This window comes from Lissotriton vulgaris, chromosome 7 (genome assembly GCF_964263255.1).
Source record: "Lissotriton vulgaris chromosome 7, aLisVul1.2, whole genome shotgun sequence".
Classification (NCBI taxonomy): Eukaryota; Metazoa; Chordata; class Amphibia; order Caudata; family Salamandridae; genus Lissotriton; species Lissotriton vulgaris.
Genome location: NC_141695.1, coordinates 1,754,252,777 through 1,754,272,375, shown reverse-complemented (window position 1 = coordinate 1,754,272,375; position 19,599 = coordinate 1,754,252,777). Strand labels below are relative to the sequence as shown.

At 46.3% G+C, this 19,599-nt stretch overlaps 1 protein-coding gene across 4 annotated transcripts in view; it reads left to right on the top strand.

The window, feature by feature from the left end:
• Nucleotides 1-19,599, top strand: part of LOC147706585 (cell adhesion molecule CEACAM19-like) — a 190,441-nt gene that overhangs the window by 12,755 nt on the left and 158,087 nt on the right. For all 4 annotated transcript variants that reach the window (XR_015297669.1, XM_086933066.1, XM_086933065.1 and 1 more), the window contains exon 2: nt 7,113-7,257. Coding sequence is in view for 3 of the 4 variants with exons in the window: in XM_086933066.1 (XP_086789192.1) it covers nt 7,197-7,257 (61 nt within the window). In the remaining variant the exon portion in view is untranslated. The remainder of the gene's footprint in view (nt 1-7,112; nt 7,258-19,599) is intronic.

Here is a 19,599-nt window from a genome sequence, read left to right as displayed (position 1 = left end):
CAGTCATACAAGCACCACACACCACCATTGCACGTCCTACGTCCCCTCAGGGACACCTGCCCTCGAGCATGATAACCTCGTGGGTCCGATCCACGGCCGACCCACGCGCCCAGCCCGGGCCGCCATCTTGGACACTTCGCCACGAGGCCGCCTGGCCCCCGATCGACCTCAACCCCGGGCCTAGCCCGGCCTCAGACATTCCGGCACCACCCTCCACCCAGGAGGTGAGCGGGCTACTTGGCAAGTCAATGGGAGAAAGAGGTGCCGATGGCTCTCCCCCGCCAAGTGCCGCTCGCCCATCGCCTCCCCGGGCGCTGGCTCCACCCCCCTGCTGGGTGTCTGGACTCCCTCATCCCGGACCTCCCGACCTCCAAGTGCGAGGGTCCGGACATCAAAGCACGCCAGCCCTATAACTGGGGCAGCTCCAGAACAGGAAGGCAGTTGTATCTTGGAGTCGAGAGACGAAAGAAGAACTCATCCTGGACGGACTACTGGCGCTGCCGTAGCTCTGTCCTGTGCACCATCATCCTGCCTGTTGGCGCTGCCACAGCCGTCGTAACCTTCATCCTTCACCGTCGTCCGGATCTGCTGGCGAGGCCGCGGACCGTTGTAACTGTCATCTGCATCGGGACCTGCTTGGCTTCTCCACGGCCCGTCGACCATCCTTCATCCATATCGGGACCTGCTTGGCTTCTCCACGGCCCGCCGACCACCCTTCATCCATCTCGGGACCTGCTTGGCTCCTCCACGGCCCGACCAGCAACCACACCGAGCTCGAGGATTGAGAGCTATTGAACTCATTGGTAACTAAGACTGTCCCGCTACCCTTTTCCTCAACCAGAGATCAGAACCGAGGGGACCCCTGAGTCCAGACCTCCTTGTATTATATCAACGTAACCTAAGAAGTGCATATAAAGTCTCGTTAACCTTCAATCTTGTGTGGTGTCCGTCTGTGGGGGGGAAGTTACTTATCTGTACAGTCGTTGGAGACGGCTCTCCCTGGAGACCTCTCCCCGTAATCTCGGCCGACCCTCCCGGTCCGTCTAACAGTATGTCTCCCTGGCACTGGGATAGTCCTCTTTAAAGGTTTCAGTGATTCAGTAACAAATTCAATAAAGTTAATCGATTGGTTCAAAGTGATTTTAATATTGTTGTGTCGTCACAATATTGTTCATGAACTTCAAAACCCAGAATACATCATTCCTGGTGCGTGATTCAACATTGTCTCAGTATATCTTTCACTCCAGGGCAGACGTGGTGTTCACAAGGGGCAAAATCGTCAATAAAGATTCTATTTTGTTTCTGCCTGTGAATGTATTATTCACATTGTCTTCATCTTTTTCAATATTAACACAGGTTCGGCTAGAATTCTGCAAGAAATTGTTTTTTATTTCAGCGAGTCCCATCTTTTATGAACACAGAACTCACCCGAAATCGAAGGAACGTTTTAGTGAAAACTCTGCAAGCGGTTTGGATACAGGGGCATGCCCTGAAGTCCTTCCTTAGTTTCTACATATCCACCCAGAGCAAGGTTGACTATGCTAATGCAATTCAGTGAGTTCTACAGACAAGCTCTTACATGTTCTTCCACTTCTGCGGGTGCGTGTCTCCACCCACACCACCCCTCGGCTGCTCTATATCTCTAACTACTCTCTATGCCTTCACTGCCGCTTCCTTTCACAGCAGGAACTAGTGTCCCAGGGGCGGTCTAGTGTCCTCAGGATCCTATTTTCTTCCCTTTTAACATGCATTTATGTCAGGACCAAATACACGTCTCCAGGTGTGACTTCTCATCCAGTATCTATGTAGAACAAATGCACCCAAAGTGTCAAAGTAAATACATTAAATGGAGGCAAAGAGTAAAACCATGACACACATTGAAAGATCCATAATTAAAAATTGATGGAGAGATACTTTTTATTTATGTTCAGTAACTCACATGATGCAATGGTGTCACATTATTAATATCCTACACACACACACACCCACTCACACACCATACACCCACACAGGACTTCTGTACACTTGGCGGGTAGTTGCACTGCTACAGTCCAAACTATGTCTGCTTGCCTTGTGGAGCCATATAAGTCATCACATATCTTGGTTATGTGAAGGAGATGTTACTCAAAACCAAACAGGATCATAAACAACATTCTAACATATTTCCATCCCATGGACACAATTGTCCATGGGATGCATGCCCATAAAAAGAACAGCAGCTCATTTCCTTAGGGGTCCTTATTTGAAACTGAGCGACATAGGGTGGGATATTTATAACACATGGTAAATACTATCCTCCCACTGTGAGATATAGTGTACGCCGGGTAAATACCTCCTACTTTAAGTTTTTAGTTTCAAAAGGAGGCATTACATCCAGGATTGGTTTTCATACACTGACATTCAATGATTTTAACTTTTTGGTGACCTTTCCCCTGATAAATTCTGGCAGGATTGACCAAGTGCTAAAGCCAGATAAGAATACAGACCCAAATTCCGGGAAGTAGGCAATATATTCACAAAATCATATTGCATTGTATTGTACTGCATCATTTATATAGTACTTACTACCCCTATGTGGGACGCTCATTGCTTGTCTAATAAGTAGCACGCTACACCGTGTAGGGTGTGTGGTTGAAAGGATGTTCTCTGTTCTTGATCCTTTGTGGGAAGTGTTTTCATGGTGTGTGTGATGACCACTGAGGTGCGATCATCATGTTATGCAAAGCAGCACATAGCAGTGCACTGGATGAAGCCGTGTAAGAGGCAGACACACAGTTTGCTGGTAGCTTTGAACAGCTCTGCAGGTCTCTTTATGGTATTTCATGTGATATAGTCTGCTTAACTGGTTACTACAACGGGTTTTCCGATATGAGACTTTGTGTATGGTTTTAGTTCTGAAATTACATGGTCGGAATGAAAGAGAAAAGGAGAGATTGTTTGGGATGGGCATTTTTATTCTCATCCCATATCTGAGTGTCTTTGTGAGATGTATAAAAGGGGTAAGTTTATGTAGCTATTTGAGTAGTGTAGAGAATGGACTCTATTAAATTCCTTCAAATTGTCCAGCAATGTGTGACAGATCTGTTGAGTTATTCCATGCCTGTTCAACTGGTGATGACTGTAAATGCTGGGTGATGGACAACCTTCGAGCAGATATGTAATATGTGAACTTAAGAGGCATAATTTACAAGTCATCGCTGACTGCAATAGTGGGCCATAACTGTCCTATAAGGAAGAACATATCTTACCTGCATATCGAAAGCAGTGTAAGGTTTGAGGTATTTGCAATGCCTGGGTTGTAGGTTGAGGATTGCGCTTGAGGGATTGATTGATTTCTATGGTCTGTTGCTGGGTTGTGGGTGGTGCAGTTATCTATGAAATATACATGTTTTTCAACTGTATTCTGTAGTATAAATGTTCCTAGATGCTGCTAGTGTTGGCTGGTAGAGAATTCCAGAGCTTGGCGGCTTGTACTGGCACAGCAGTATCTCCTCTAAGGATTGATGATGGGCATGCTTTGCCACTCGCAGGACATGTATTCATCATTACTCTTCTTGCGCTGCACAGCAATGACAACACCCCCTCTTTTTTTGTGTTTTTTGAGTAGCCTCAGCATATATTTATGGCAAAGCTAATCATTTTGTACTGGCAAAGCTCAAAGGTAAGACCAATAACATTTGCCAAAGCTTATGTTCTTTAAGTTGTCCATGCGTAGCTGTATTAGGTCTTCAGATCACAGTCTGTCAGATCCAGGAGCACCTCTACGTTGGGCCAATAAGAATCATTTCATTTTCTTGTGAATTGCTTAAAGCTTAAAAACAAAATGGGTTCTGTAGCTGGTCTAAGGACACCAGTCTGCTTGGAGGCAGCCTTACTGTTTTAGTAGTTACTAGCAGCCCGCCCCGGCGTTGCCCTGGGCAGAAGGTGGCTGGGGGCAGCATCGCAGCAGGAGAGGCGCAGCAGAGTGGCCGGGAGCAGCAGAGCGTACTTACAATGTTTCCTTGCTCCGGTTTTGTTGGTCCTGGCCGCTTCTGCCCACGCTCGTGTCCGCTGTTCCCCCCGACTTCCCGACTTTGAGGAAAAGGCTTCCGAGCACTCATGCCCCCGCCCGTCCCTCAGTGCGCACCCGCGGCTCTTGTCTGCTGTTTCCCCCGACGTCCCGACTTTGAGTAAAAGGCTAGCGAGCACTCATGACCCACGCCCGTCCCTCGGTGCGCACCCGCGGCTGCTTCACTTACCTCAGCCGCCGCTCCTCCCCGCGCTGCTGAGTTTACCGCTCCACTGCTCCGCCGCTCCTCACCGCTTGTCCGCAGCTCGCCGCTCCTCCCTGCCTGTCCGCAGCTCCTCTTGCTCCTGAACGCCGCTCCTCCCCGCGCTCCCGATGTCATCTCGCACGTCGCGGCCGGCGCTACTTGCAAGGGACTACTTTTTTTTTATTCCTAAATTTTTTAAAGAACGTATATATTTTTTTTTATATAGCCTATGTCCTTCTGCTTGCCCTGAGGTTTCCAAAGATGTCTTGGGTGTTTGGATTGGTGGTGTACTATCGAGTTTACCTGCCTCAAAGGACACAGTTCTCTCTTTATAATAGTAGTATAGATATGTAATGTTTGTAATTTAAAAATCTCATTGCAAGATGATGCACTTCCTTAAATGTAAATTAATAAAGACGAACTTGAGACCATAAAGCCCTTTCAGACTCAGAAAGATCTTGCTACAGCAAGTTTTTGGCCAGTTGTTTTGATCTCCATGCCCCCCCCAACTGTTTGCAAATCCATGAGACTATGAAAAAGAAAAATCAAATTGAACAATATTGTACAACCTGCTTTGATCATAAAGCCCCAGAATACATAGCATTTCTTGTGATACAAAACTAGAAATAATTATGTTTGTTTCCTACGTCCAAAAGGTACTGTGATTATTAACCAGTGAAAGCAAAGACTGCATGTCCCTTGCACTTTTCATCCACAAGGACGGTGGCCCATCACTACCTGTGACTTCTTTAAACAGGGCTTCTCTTGGATCCCGGCGTCGTGGAGGCATGTGCTTAGGGTGCGGTGGCAGACTGTGTCGAAGGCGGCTGGCAGGTCCAGGAGGATGAGGGCCACGGTTTCTCCGTTGTCTAGCAGGGCCCTGATGTCATCAGTCGCGGCGATGAGGGCAGTTTTGGTGCTGTGGTTGCTGCGGAACCCAGACTGGGACGGGTCGAGGATGCTGTTCTCCTTGAGGTAGTGGGTCAGTTGCTTGTTGGCGGTCTTCTCGATTACCTTTGCCGGGAATGGGAGCAGGGAGATGGGCCAGAAGTTCTTGAGGTCCTTGTGGTCGGCCTTGGGTTTTTTGAGTAGGGCGTTCCTTCCAGCTCTCCGGAAAGGATGCTGTCTCAAAGGAGATGTTAATGGCTTTTCGGAGATGGGATGCGATGGTGGTGCTGGCTTTGTTGAAGATGTGGTGTGGTCATGGGTCTGTCAGAGATCTGGAGTGAATGGTGTTCATGACTTTGATGGTGTCGTCATCGTTTATGTTGGTCCAGGAGAGCAGGCGGTTGGTGCGGGTGGTGGTCGTGGGGGTGGAGGTCTCGATGGTTGTTGGGGGGGTCGTGGCCTTGAAGCTGTTGTGGATGTCTGCAATCTTGCGATGGAAGAAGGTGGCAAGGGAGTCGCACAGGTCCTGCGAGGGTGGGATGTCGTTGTTGTTGGAGCTGGGGTTGGAGAGTTCCTTCATGATGCTCAGGAACTCTTTGCTGTTGTGTGCATTGTTGTCTAGGCGGTCTTTGAAGGAGGCCTTTTTGGTGGATCTGATGAGATGATGGTGACTTTGGGAGGCGTTCTTGAGTGCTGCGTAGCTGCCCGGTGTCCGTTCACAGAGCCATCTCTTCTCTAGCTTTCGGCAGGATTGTTTGGAGGCCTGGAGGTCTTCAGTGAACCAGATGGCTCTCTTGCTGGGGTGATTGTTGGATGGTTTCTTGATCGGGCGACGGTGTTGGCGCAGTCTTCAATCCGCTGTCCCTTGGGTGCGCTTCGGATGGCCAGGGAGCAGGTGTGTGATCGTCCGGTGTTGAGTACGCAGAGGGTGCTGGCATTGTAGCGGAGAAGGGCATTGTGTCGTTCGCAAGGCCAGGGGTTCTGGCACTGGGCGCCATCCAGGCGCAGATGGGCGCTGACGGGCTAGCTTTAGGTGCACTCACTGCACGCGGCCACACAGAGGCCGGCATATTTGGTGAGGTGGGATGGAGGAGTAGCTGGGAGGCGGGAGCGGGCGGCGAATGGACGAGCAGGGGGGCGGGACGCAGCTGCGGGAAAAGCATGTGAGGATCTGTGGCGGAGGGAAACAGAGCGCAGGGGGCATAGAATCACAGGGGGGGAGAAAATACAGGCAGAGCTAAATACAGGGCACAGGAACACTAAGCAGGGCGCAGAAATCGCAGGGGAAGAAGGATAGGAGCAGGAGCAGAATAACACAACACAACAGTACAACCAAGTGCAGCAGGCGAGCCTTGAACTCGTGACCGGCAGCAGTAGCAAGCTGGGGGGGGCGCTCACGCCAGGAGGAGCTTTTGCGGCGGCGAGGGGAGCAACCTGCCTGAGAGCAGGGTCAGAGGTCTCTATGTATCGACACAGTGTACTGTTCAGACCCATTAGGCAATTGTTCCCTGTTCCTTGTTTCTCCATTGATGGCTCCATTGTGGAAGAGTTTCAGGACAACAGGGACTCCCCATGTTGTCTTCATTCATTACATGCACTGAGACCCTTAGACTGGGTGGTTCCTCTCCTTACCAAGGGGGGATCATTTTAATTTCCATTATCAAAGTCAGTTTTATATTCAAGTTGATCTACCTGGGATGTTAATTAATGACATTTGGGGAATTGAGTCCAGGACTTTTTTTTATATACCAAGCATAATCGTTGTCCTGAAATTCTTGTTGTATTCTTGACTTAATCTGAGCAAAACTAATGAAAATGTTATGATACAAAGAAAAAACATCGGCAGTTGTCTTACTTCACACAAATACCCCGCGCTGATCTGCCTCTGTAGTTATAACACAGACCCAAATCTCTAAAACTGTAGCTCAAAATGACTTTCCAGTCACAGTATTTCCTTCTCCTCCCACACAGGAATGTAAGCAGATTGGAGGACTCCATTTACTTCAATACCAAGGGACCTGGTCAAAGACTGAAACTTAACTTTAATTCAACAATATGCTACCAAGTGAGCTATGGCCAAATAGGAACCAAAGGCTATGGGGATCCATCTTAACAGGTAAGAGAACTTACTGGAGGAAACATTTACAAGGGTTTGGTGTAAATTAAATTCATATCATGAATAGTGAGTTTCTATGAATCTTGGTCTCCTGAGTTCAGACAATTTTTGTTGCTGTTTTTGGCTGGGTCAACCTGATGTAATTGAACATGGACATCAGTTCACCAAAATGCCAAGTGTAGAGTAAGGGACATTTTGTGTCCTTTGACCACTATTGCATCACAGGAAATGACATTATATGAACTTTGAACCAATAGTATTCTAGGAAGTGTAGTCACATGACCTAAGTGCAAGTTTAATAAAAGTACAGCAGTTAGTTACAAGACAAAATGCTGCCAAGCTATGCCAGAGGCACAGCCATCACCTATCCAGGTACAGCCATAACATACCACAAGAGGGCGTACAGCAAGTCTGGCTCAAGCTATTGCTTAACACTCATCCCTTAATCACAATCTCAGTTGCCCTATGTCTCTTTTTCCCCTTTATGCCTTGCTTTCCTTGTCTGTCTTCTAAAACACTTCAAGTGCTTTATGTACAATTCTCTTTTCTTACTATTCAACCTTCTAAAAGCATGAGAACCTGGTGGATGTTGTTATCTGTGATTAGTTAGTCCTATAGATTGTGATTTGTTTGCATTACCTTTCCATCTCTCTTGTCTCTTTTATCACCTTGTTCTCTCTGCTACCTTTCTCATTTGTTGCTGCCTCTATCGCTTCTATCACTTGCTTCTCCCTGTCTCTGAGGACTTCTGTCTTCTCTATGTTGAGACTGAGACAGTTTTCCTTCATCCAGTCGGTGACGTTCATCAGACATCTGTGTAATTGGATCTGGTGGTGGAGTGGCTTTTGACAGCGAGAGGATTAACTTGGTGTTGTCGGTGTAGGAGATGATGTTGAATCAGTGCGCTCTGACGGTATTGGCCGGGGGCTTCATGTAGGTGCTGAAGAGGGTGGGCCTAAGGGCCAATCCTTGGAGGACACTGCAAATGATCTTCTTGGGTTCCAAAATTAACAGTAGGAGATGCAATACTCTGGGTTCTTTCAGTGAGGCATGATCCATTTGAGGGTGCCTCCCTGGATTCCAATGTGGTGGAGTCTGTTGATCAAGATGTCATGGGAGACAGTGTCAAAGGCAGCTGACAGGTCCAGGAAGATGAAGGCCACCTCTCTTGCCGGTGTCCAGGTAGACCATGATGTTGTTGGTGGCTGCGATCAAGTTTACCTCGGTGCTGTGGTTGGCTCGAGGTCCAGATTGAGAGGTGTCCAGGAGGTTGTTGTGTTCCAGGTGAGTTGCTAATTGATTGCTCTTCCATCACCTTTCCTTTAAAGGGGAGCAGAGAGATTGTTGTGAGAAGTTAGCCTGGCATATGATGTCCACTAGTTCTAGTGGGCATCTTGCACCAGTCTAATCGACCGTTATTGATGGTGGTTGTAAAGTCACCCTTATAGAAAGCTATCCTAGTGGTAGCATGGACCAGTAGTCATCAGACTAAGACTTCAGAGAGCGTATTAAGCAAGTTGTTTTACCAATTATAATCCCTTGAGTACCAAATGAAAGGACACCACACAAGGTATATATCAAATATATATGTATTTAATCTAAACACAACCCCTCTGCACTCTTTATGAGGTCAGAGGTCAAAATACATTACAAGAATCTCAATTAGCATACGATAAGTTACACAATATACAGAATGCCCTAGAAGCCTCACAAACCATATACTAAAATAGTGGTATAAGAACCACGTGTGGAATAGAACGCAGGCCTGGGGCCTGTGGAATCGCTGGGGCTACTCTAAACAACCAAAGGTTAATCAATCAATCAATCAATCAGAGTACTTGTAAAGCATGCAACTTACCTGTGAGGTTAGGAAGTAGGAGGCCCACGGGAGACGCGTGCAGTGTCTAAACACAGCCGCGCCTTACCTTTGACTTTCTATGGGAAACGAAGAAGTTACAAAAGTACAATTTAAGGGCACTTCTGGATGGACTAGGATGGAACCCTTTTAAACTAGGACACTTCGAGAGTCAACACCCACCGGAGCACCGGAGTACTCATGTTACCTCACCCAGGGAAGCCGGGTGCATAGGTGCCTTTTCGTGTCGGGTTTCATCGTCGTTTTCAATGGAGAGCTGCAAAGAAGTGCTGCAGGCGACAAGAGAAAAAGTGTCCGGGTGGATCCAAGGGTGGATCGAAGACCTGAAGAACCTGAAATAAGAAGGGACAGAGTCTGGGTCACTTGCCAGTGACCAGGAAGGAACCAGGCAATGTCGGGTGATTTCAGGTGAAGACATGAAGCTTGTCTATTCAGCCACGAGGTCCGGGAGGTATCGACAATGACCAGGTGCTGGATTTGAGCTGTCCCACAAAGGATCTAGTTGACTGCGGTGTCGGTATCCGGATTGGACCCAACAAGCCTTGGCAACCGCAACCCACGCAGGATGATGAGATTGGCTCTGTTGCAGATCAACAAGGTCTGGGGCGCTTCTCCTTTGAAGGGAAGCTGGAGCAAGCCGGGCGAAACCAGGAAAACAAGTTAAATTTAAAGAAAAGTCTTCAGGGGGCTCACTAGCCAATGGGCAAGGAACTGGGGAGATGCTTTGAGCAGAAATGCAAAAGTGGGGCCCACGGGACACTCGTGGAGTGTGGAGGCCTGTCCTTCAGTGCAAATGGTGCTCGGGGCTGGGGCTTCAAGTACTCCAATGCACAACCTCGAGATCCCTCAGGAAGGGAGTGAAGTTAGCAAAATGCAGGATGTCTAGGAGTTCCAGTCCTATGTCTCTCGTGTCCTCCGTATATCTCAGCTTTGTTGTGGACGAAGGTCGGGGTCAGAGATGTCTGGAAGTCTGTGTCCTGTGTCGCAGATTCTTCGGGATCCGGCGGGAGCCTAAAAAATGCAGACCGGCAAGGTTGCTGTTGGCGCCTGTTTGAACAGGGTGGTCACTCCTTGACCAGAAGGGAAATGTCTTCCGTCTTCCAGTCGAAATTGAACGTCGAAGGTCCAGGATATGTCTTGCAAAGATTCGTCCAGGGTAATCTAAAGTCCTAGGGACACAGCTCCTATACTTATACTAAGTTTGTGGGCTGTACTAACTGAAAGGTCCCTCCAATGGGTGGACCAGGAGAGGGGGTGGTTACACCCCCTTCCCTTTGTCCAGTTTCACACCAGAGCTGGGGCTGAGTGCCCCAGCAACCACTTTGGACACGACTATGCATGGAGCACCTTATGTGCCCCATGCAGTGTCTGGAAAGCATTCACTGAATGCAGCCCTCCCTGCCCCAATACAGTAAAGCCTGTCTGGGGTGGTGCTAGCACCTCCCCTAACAGGAAACCTATTGTCCAATCCTCCCCTGCCGGAGTTTCTTCCAGCAGCAGGAGGTCAGACTCGTGTCTGTGGCAGCAGCATCCATTTTGTGATGCTGGGGCTCTGTTTATCTTTAACCGGGTTTAACAGTAACAACATGTCTTCTCCCTCTAGAAGAGTGGAATGCTACCCCCGCCGCCAGAACTGGCGGGGGTAGTTTTCCAAAGTGTTTGACACCTTACACGACATGTTTTGATAAAGCCAAACCAAAGTTAGCATTAACCGCGAGGATTATAATGCCCTTAAGAGTATATGGTATGGCAATATCATAGAACAGCTATAAGGAGATGGTTCCGAAAGCTGCAGAGGGGCTCAGCTCATGCTAGGGCACCCTCTCACATAAAACCAAGCACTCTGCCTCCAGGATTGTCGAGGCCTACCATAGTTTTTATTTATTTATTTATTTATTTTAAAAGTTTTACATAGCGCTGGATAGACTCAGAGGTATCAGAGCGCTTTAGATGATCAGGATAGTATAAGGCTAACATGGTATAAAAAGCATAATAACAAAGTAAAAAACAACATAAATTACAAAATCAAGGAGGAATGAAACAGGAGTTGGAGCGATGCAATACAGGTGATATAGGTAGAGTGGAGTACACGAAGAGGGCCATATATTACTGAGACAGATATGGTAAAGTGAAAAGAGATCAGGAGTCGGGCACAGGTTAGGATCCCAGTAGTAGTTAAGGAGGTGGGTTTTGAGGTCTTTTTTGAAGCTGGCGTAAGAGGGGTTACATCACAGGTTTTTCGGAAGGGTATTCCAGATAGTAGGGGCATTGCCATAGAAGGAGCGAGATTGTGTGGTTTTCTTTTTATGCAGAGGTGGGATTAGGAGGAGGGCGTTGGTGCTTCTTAGAAGACGAGTGGTACCAGCGATGAGGAGTTTCTTGGATAGGTACTGCTGAGTGTTTTGGTGGAGGGCTTTAAGAGTAATGCAGGCCGTTTTGTAAGTTGATCACCCTTCGATAGGGAGCCATTTAAGAGATTTGAGAACTGGGGAGATATGATCGAAGCGTTTGCAGTCTGTGATGAACCTGGCTGCAAGGTTGAGCACAGATTTAATTGGAGGAAGGTGGACCTTGGGGATTCCATTGAGGATAGCGTTGCCATAGTCAATACATGAAAGAACCAGTGATTGAACTGCAAGTTTAAAATCATCGATGGGTAAGAATGGTTTGATTTTCTTGAGGTGACGGAGAGTGAAGAGGGCTCCTATGGCAGAGTTTTTGATGTGAACGTTAAGGGTGAGGGTGTTGTCGATAGTAATGCCAAGAGATTTGACGGAGTTGGACAGTGTGAGTGAGCAGTTGAGTGTGTTAAGGTCTGAAATCCATGACTGAATGGGGAGACAGTTCTTTTTAGGGGAGAAGAGGATGATTTCAGTTCTATTTGGGTTTAGTTTGAGATGATTTGACTGGAACCAGGATTGAATCTTGTGAAGGGAGTTGTTTAGGTGTAAGATGTCAGTGTGAGTTTTAATCTTGTAATAGATTTGGGTGTTATCAGCGTATAGGTGGTAGTTGATGCCTGCTTGTTTAAGAATGAGAGTGAGGGGTTCCATAAAGAGGTTTAAGAGGGAAGGGGAGAGAATAGACCCTTGGGGGACTCAAAGGGAGACAGGAGAGGGGTTAGAGAGACAATTATGAATTTTATTTGCTTCGGTGTTGAAGGTATGAGGTGAACCATGTGAGGGCGGTGTCGTTAAGGCCGAAATGGGTCCTAAGAACATTGAGTAAGGCTGAATGGTTGACTGTATTGAACGCTGCAGAGAGATCAAGGAGAATAAGAAGGCAGGTCTCACCATTATCAAGTGATTGATGGATGTTATCAATGACATTGAGCATTGCCGTTTCGGTGCTGCAGCCTTTCCTGAAGCCAGACTGAAGGGGGTCGAGTAGGTTGAAGTTTTCGATGTGTTTGTCAAGTTGTAGTAGGACACGTTTTTCAAGGACTTTTGAGAGAAGGGGGAGGTTGGTGATAGAGCGGAGATTGTTTAGGTCATTTGGGTCAGCATTAGGATTTTTAATTATGGGCGAGATTTGTCCAAGTTGAAGGGAGGTGGGGACACAGCCAGTGGAGAGAGAGGTGTTGATAATTTTTGTCCAGAATGGGGCAATAATGTGTTTAAGGGTGGGGATAAGATTGGAGGGTACATGGTCTTTTGTGTGGGAGGATGGTTTAAGATTTCCAATTATTTTGAGGACTTCTAGCTCTGTGACAGGGAGGAAGTTGAGCAAGGATGCATTGCTCTTTAGTTGTGAGTTAGGGGAGTTGGTAGCCGGTGAAGTGGTAGGAGGGAGGCCAGTGGAGTGGTTAGGGGGTGTAGAGAAGTGGGAGGGTGAGAGGGGTCGTAAGGGAGCGGGTTGCAGGGCGGTTGTGTGGGAAGAAAGGATTGATGAATTTTGGCAATTTTTTCCGAGAAGAAATGGGTAATCATCTCATCTGGCTGAGGAGGCTGTCATATTAGGAAGTGCTAGGGAAGTTTGATTCCGAATTATAATGAAGAGTTCCCTGGGTCTGTTTTTGGCACAATCTAGTTCAGTGCAGAAGAAGGATGCCTTTTGCTTGAAGATGTTTTTTTTGTACGTAGATCTAGCACGTCTAAGTTGAGCCAGATGGGAGGGAGAGGGCTGGTGTCTCCATGTTCTTTCCGCTAGTCTGAGTGGCCGTCTTTCATTATTTAACTCAGTATTAAACCAAGAGTTTGAGGGGGTGTTTCTTTGGTTTTTGAGTTTAGGTGGGGCCAGTTCGTCAAGAATACCAGTGACAGTATTATTGAAGAGTTCAGTGAGCTCATTTGCATTTTGTGAGTCGGGAATGAGAAGGAGTTGAGCTTGAAGTTTAGATTGAAGAGCATCTAGGGGATACCTTTTAGGTTCCTTGTTAATTTCTTAGGTCTGTTAACTTTAGAGGCGGGGGGGGCTTGCCGAGGTATCTATGGTGAACAGTATAAGGTGATGGTCAGACCAGTCAATGGGGATGATATTGGTCACAGATGTCAGATCTTCATTAGACAGAATGACGTCAAGTATGGAACCTTTGGAGTGTGTTGGGGATAAGCAAAGTTGTTTGAGTTCACTGATGTCAAGGAGAGTAGTGAGGAGGGAGATAGTGGGGTCATTGGTATCGTTCCAATGGAGGTTAAGATCCCCAAGAAAGATATTTTTTGAGTTGGATAATGCAGATTTTGTCAGGAGCTCAGATATGACTTCAATGAAGGGCTTTGGTGGACCTGGGGGGTGATAGATGTTGTGTAGGAGAATTGGGAGGGAGTTTTGAGTAAATAGTTCCTCTTCCAGGTATTCGCAGGAGGAGTAGCCTGGGTTAGTGACAAGGGATAACTGAAAATCATTTTTGAAGATAATGGCAAGACCACCCCCCACTCTGATGGGTTTGTCTTTTCTAAGAATAGAGTAACCAGGAGGGGAGAGTCAGTCGAGTATGCTCGCCGAGTGGTCATTTAGTCAGGTTTCTGTGAGGAATGCGATATCAATGGATTCACTCAGGATTGTTTCCGAAATTTCTGTGGCGTGCAAAACAGCGGATCGGCAGTTGATGAACATGCACTTCAGTGGTGTGGGGTTGTATGTGGAGGGTGGGCACGAGGGGATCAAGGTGAGTTGGGGCAGTGGTCTGGGGGAAGTGGGGGAGGAAGGGGTTCTCATAGTACCTATAATAACAGGGATGGATGAAATCTTTCCTGAGTCGGGTCAGTTCAGTAGTTAATTATGAAGGTCACGTTCAATGTTTTGTAGGCTATGGGCACTGAAGGTGAGGTGAGGTGTCGAGAAGGCGCAGTCTGTTATTTGCGGAGGGTGGATTAGTGTGTGAAGGGGGAGATGGGGTAGGAGATGCGTGGTAGAAGGCGATGGGGCTGAGAGTTTTGAGGGGTTCGGTAGTCAAATTAGATCGGTTAAGTTTGGTGTTGTGTGGGTTCGGAGGCATACGGTTCCGGGGAGGGATAGAAGGGGCGTAGGAGAAAAGAGAAATATGACCTGGGGAAAGGGGGTGGTCTTGAATAGTTGCGGAAGGTGGCAGGTTGTGTGGATGGTGAGATTTGGTGGTACGTGAGGAGTGAGGGGTGATGGAGCTGTTAAGTGTCAGTGGAGGGGTTAGGTTGTTTGGGGGGGCATAGAGTTTCCGGTGAAGCGGGTGATTGAGGGGAGAGGGCGGTGGAGTACGTGAGTGGTTGGGCCAGGGGGAGAGCGTTTAGGGGGTCAAGTGGAGGTGGGGTCATGGGAGGGGAGTGGTAAGTGGGTGATTGGGAGTGGGGCTATCATTACTCAAGGAGGAGTCCGAAGAGAGGGGGTTCATGGGGGTAGGGGGAGAGAGGGAGATAAGAGGGGGATGTGGAGTATGTGATTAGGGATGGGGAAGTCATTAGCAGAAGAGAGGTCCAAGGAGGGAGATAGTAAAGTCCATTGTTGGATGACGGTGTTAGTTGGGTGGTTAAGAGTAGAGGTAGAGCAGGGGGGCGAGGGGGGAGGTGTGAGGGGTGCTATTCGTTTGGGGAGGTGGAGTGTTAGGCGCTGAGTGGTCGAGGAGGAGGGACATAGTGCTGAAGTGGAGTTCGAAGATGGAAAGATGGGATGCCATGGCTTGTATGAGGATGTTACCTGTTTTGAAGATGGAGATAGTAACATCACCATGAAAGGCTGGGGAGGGAGTGACTTATAGGTGTATATGTGTCTATATATATATATATATTTTTATATATATATTTTTATATATATATATCTATATTCACTGAAAAAACCATAGGTTATAGACCATATATAGTTAGGAATTCGCATTTACAAAACCTTATTTTACTCACACAAAACCATTGAAATTCCATATATAGTTAGTTGCACTAACTATATATCGCGCACCCGCAATCCACTGCTGATGATGTCACATATTACATCATTCATGACATGGTCAGTGACATCACTGATGACATCACTGATGAGATCTCAAATGACATCACTGATGACATCTCAAATGACATCACTGATGACATCTCATTTGACATTACTGATCACATCACTGATGATATCATTCATGTGATAATACTATGAACCTCTTCAGACTCTAATATAACCTTAGATACAATCAGTGTAAACAGACACTCACAGACTGTCACTCATCCATGGAGTTACTCACACACCTAGTCAGTCATGCAAAGAATCAATCACAACTCCATTTCCTCAACTATACAGTTATACACACCTTACTAATTCAAAGATATTCTAACATATTTTTACTCTCTTATACAATCACTGATACAAGTTCTCAATGATCCATGCAGCCACTGACACATTCACAGGCTCTTCTGCACAGTTATTTATATATGTCTACTCTCACATGTACTGTGTTTTACATATGTACTTACTTTGACATGTAGCACTGAGATATCCATTCACTCAGCAATACACTCATGCACACAGTCAACTGCCCATGCAGCTGTTTCCACATGCACTTTTGAACTCATACATCTAGTGAATCAACTGCTCACACATCTATGCACAGAATCATACACCTCCCAGCCACCCACACACACACTCACTTTCCCATACAAATACTTGGGCAAACAATCAATAACCCATATAGTTACTCATATAGCTACTGATCAACACATGCAGAAGTATACAGAACAACAGATATAATGATGCACAAAATAAGACAGTTTAGTCACTAACCCATGCACTTAGTGAGACACATTTAATCACTCTCTCATACAGTCAGTCATGCACCTACTAAATCCTTCATCCAGACACTTAAACATCCACTCATTCTTCAATATGTAAGACATATTTTTACTTTACTGCAACATACAGTCACTGGATGATGTCATCAGTGATGTCATCAGTGATATCATTTGAGATGTCATCAGTGATGTCATCAGTGATGTCACTGACCATGTCATGAATGATGTAATATGTGACATCATCAGCAGTGGATTGCGGGTGCGCGATATATAGTTAGGGCAACTAACTATATATGAAATTTCAATGGTTTTGTGTGAGTAAAATATGGTTTTGTAAATGCTAATTCCTAACTATATATGGTCTATAACCTATGGTTTTGTTCAGTGAATTTTCAAGGTTTTTCAAATGCTAATTCCTAACCATATATGGTCTATAACCTATGGTTTTTTCAGTAAATATATATATATATATATATATATGGATACTATATCTAAGTAAGGGGTGAATACACCACCTTACCCAGGCTGTGTGAACAGACCTGCAGTGTCAGTTTGGAGGGCCAGCCAGGGGTGGCATAATACATGCTGCAGCCCCTGGTAGGCCTTGGATGCACCTGTGCCCTGGAATACCTATGGTACAGTATACAGGGACTCACAAAGGTGACCCAATACCCAATCTGGTATGTACCTAAAGTACATGGAGTCCATTTTTTAGAGAAAGCAGATAGACGGGGGCCCTGATTAGCAGGGTCCCAGTCCAACTAAGTCGAAAACCAGCAAAACACCAAAAAAAAGTGGGGGCAACCATATAGTCAGATTCCACCTTCCTACAATGGTCCAGTAATTTTTCGGTTCTGCTGGGTCCGCCAATGGTTCCTTTAGGAGGTGCTTCACTTCAGCATGCTTCCAGTCATCAGGGAAGGGAGCCGAGGTGATGGAGGTGGTCAGGACTTTCTTGAGCTCTTCGACAATCGTCTTGCTCCCGTGGTTGAAGATGGGGTAGGGACAGGCCTCTGTGGGTGCTCCCGAGTGCACGGAGTTCATGATGGAGATTGTGGTTTGAGTTGTGGGAGGATCCCAGTGGGTGAGTTGGTGTTTCAGGTTTGTGTTTGTGGGTATGAGATGGCTGATGCTGTTGGTGACAGGGGTTTGAGGTTTTTAAAAATTTCTGAGATATTGTCTTAGAAAAGTCTTCTAGGGTATCACAGAGTTCTTGGTACAAGGTGATGTCATTGTCGGTAGCCCCGGGTTAGGAGAACTCCTTCACAATGGATAAAAACTCCTTGCTGTGGTTTGTGTTGGCTTCTATGCGGTCCTATCCGGTCCACTAGGACATTCTTCTCTTCTTTCAGGAGGCAGTTCTACTGCTTGAATGCTGTCTTGAAAGCGGTACGGACTTTTGTCGCTTTGCCTGTGAACCACTTCCTTTCTAGTTGCTGGCATTTGTTAATGTAGGTCCATGGGATTTGACTTGTTATGTGGGGGTGATCGTATTGGTGCATTCTGTGATCCATTAAGAGAATTTCTCCACAGCCTATTCTGGGTTGAGTGATGTGTCTGGGGGGTGGGAGTTGAGAGGTGAGAGCATTGCTCCACTGGTGTTCTGATAACTTTTTCCAGTCTCTGCACGTGGAACTTGGAGGCATGGTTCCGGTGTTGGTGGGTCTTGAGATGGTGAAGTGGTCGTTCCAGGTGAGCTGTGTGACGTGGTTGTACTTGACTCTGCTCCTGGAGGTGAAGACGGGGGCGAGTGTGTGTCCTACGATGTGGGTAGGGTCGGTAACAAGGTGCTTAAGATTGATGTTGCTCATGTTTTCGTCGTGTAGTTCCCATAAACCTCTATAGGATCTGCGCGTTTAGACAACATGCACTGTAGGATTGTTGTCCAGACTGATTCTAGACACCCCCACCAAGTATGTTAGCCTGTATACCAGCTGGCTCACAGTGCCACTAGAAACTTCTCTTACCAAGGAAAGAATAGTTCTTGCCAACTATCGAACATGATAACTCTGTGCCATCAGGGATCGTGGAAACAGTATGATACTTTTTGCTCAATCACTCACACTCACTTTGTCTCAGAGAGATACACAGAATAAATGGTGGGGATGTTTTTCAATAAGCATTTATTGAACCAGCATCATTCTAGTGTAAAATAGGTGTGCTGAGACAACCATTAGGCAAACAGATATAAATGATTAGAAGCACCAACAGAGTAAAGGGATGGTAGAATTCTACCATCATGCTAAAGCAATGAATACAAGCAAGTATGTAAAATTCATGACAGTAATAAAAGTGTACTCCTACGATGTGATCCTAACTAGATGTACCTAAGTGTACCTAGCACATATGCAGGTGTAAAGCCAAGAATCCCTCTAGGATAAAGTAAACCCCGTAACCTGAAGTGAGAGACTGTGGGACCCTGTCTTGGTCTCGAGATGAACTCCCCACTAGCGATGTCAGACCACTGCGAGTTCGAGTGTCTGCATGCAGGAATCTCAGCGTCTCGCGTCAGTGCGTCAGCATGGAAGTCTTTTTCCCCTCTCACTGCCTCAGCAAAGATATGATGTTTATATACCCAAAGTGGTACCCACAGAGGTTCTACCTTGTTGTGTCATGTCGGACTTAGGATGATGGAAGGAATGACCCTTATACATAGTTATGATGCAGGAGATGGTAGTCCTGCTGAGTTTCCAAGAACCTTCATGCATAATGAATGATGCTAGTTTCCAGGGAAAACCCTATGTCCTGTGAGCAGTACCATAACTAGGCAAAAAGTCAGTCCCAAGAACCGTTATGTAGTGTAATGGTAAGGGACAATATAGGTGAAAGGTTAGGTGACTACCCGAGTCTATATTGGGTTACCTATATGAAAAATAACACCCATTCCTCATCCAACTGGATGACATACTAGACTCCTAACGTATTAATAGGTGTTGTATGCATAACACTAAGACGATTAAATCTACAAAAACAGTATTTAAAAATTGTTTAAAAAAATGCTACGATAATAGTGTAAGTGATAGAAGTCTTTACTAAAATATGTTTATATATATATATAGTTCGAACACCTACGAGTGACTGAAAGCCATGCAGCTCAGCAGAAGTGTCTACTGTTTAAAATTCCAAATTTTGTTGTTTTTGAAAAAGCCACATTTTTCCTATCACACGATAAGCTAAATGTTTATGTTTCCTGGCTGGGAGCACAACATCACTGTTGCCTGCAATCACAGACAGCGGTCACTGCAATACCTTGCAGATCAGGTCAATCAAGCAGAAATGTTCCTC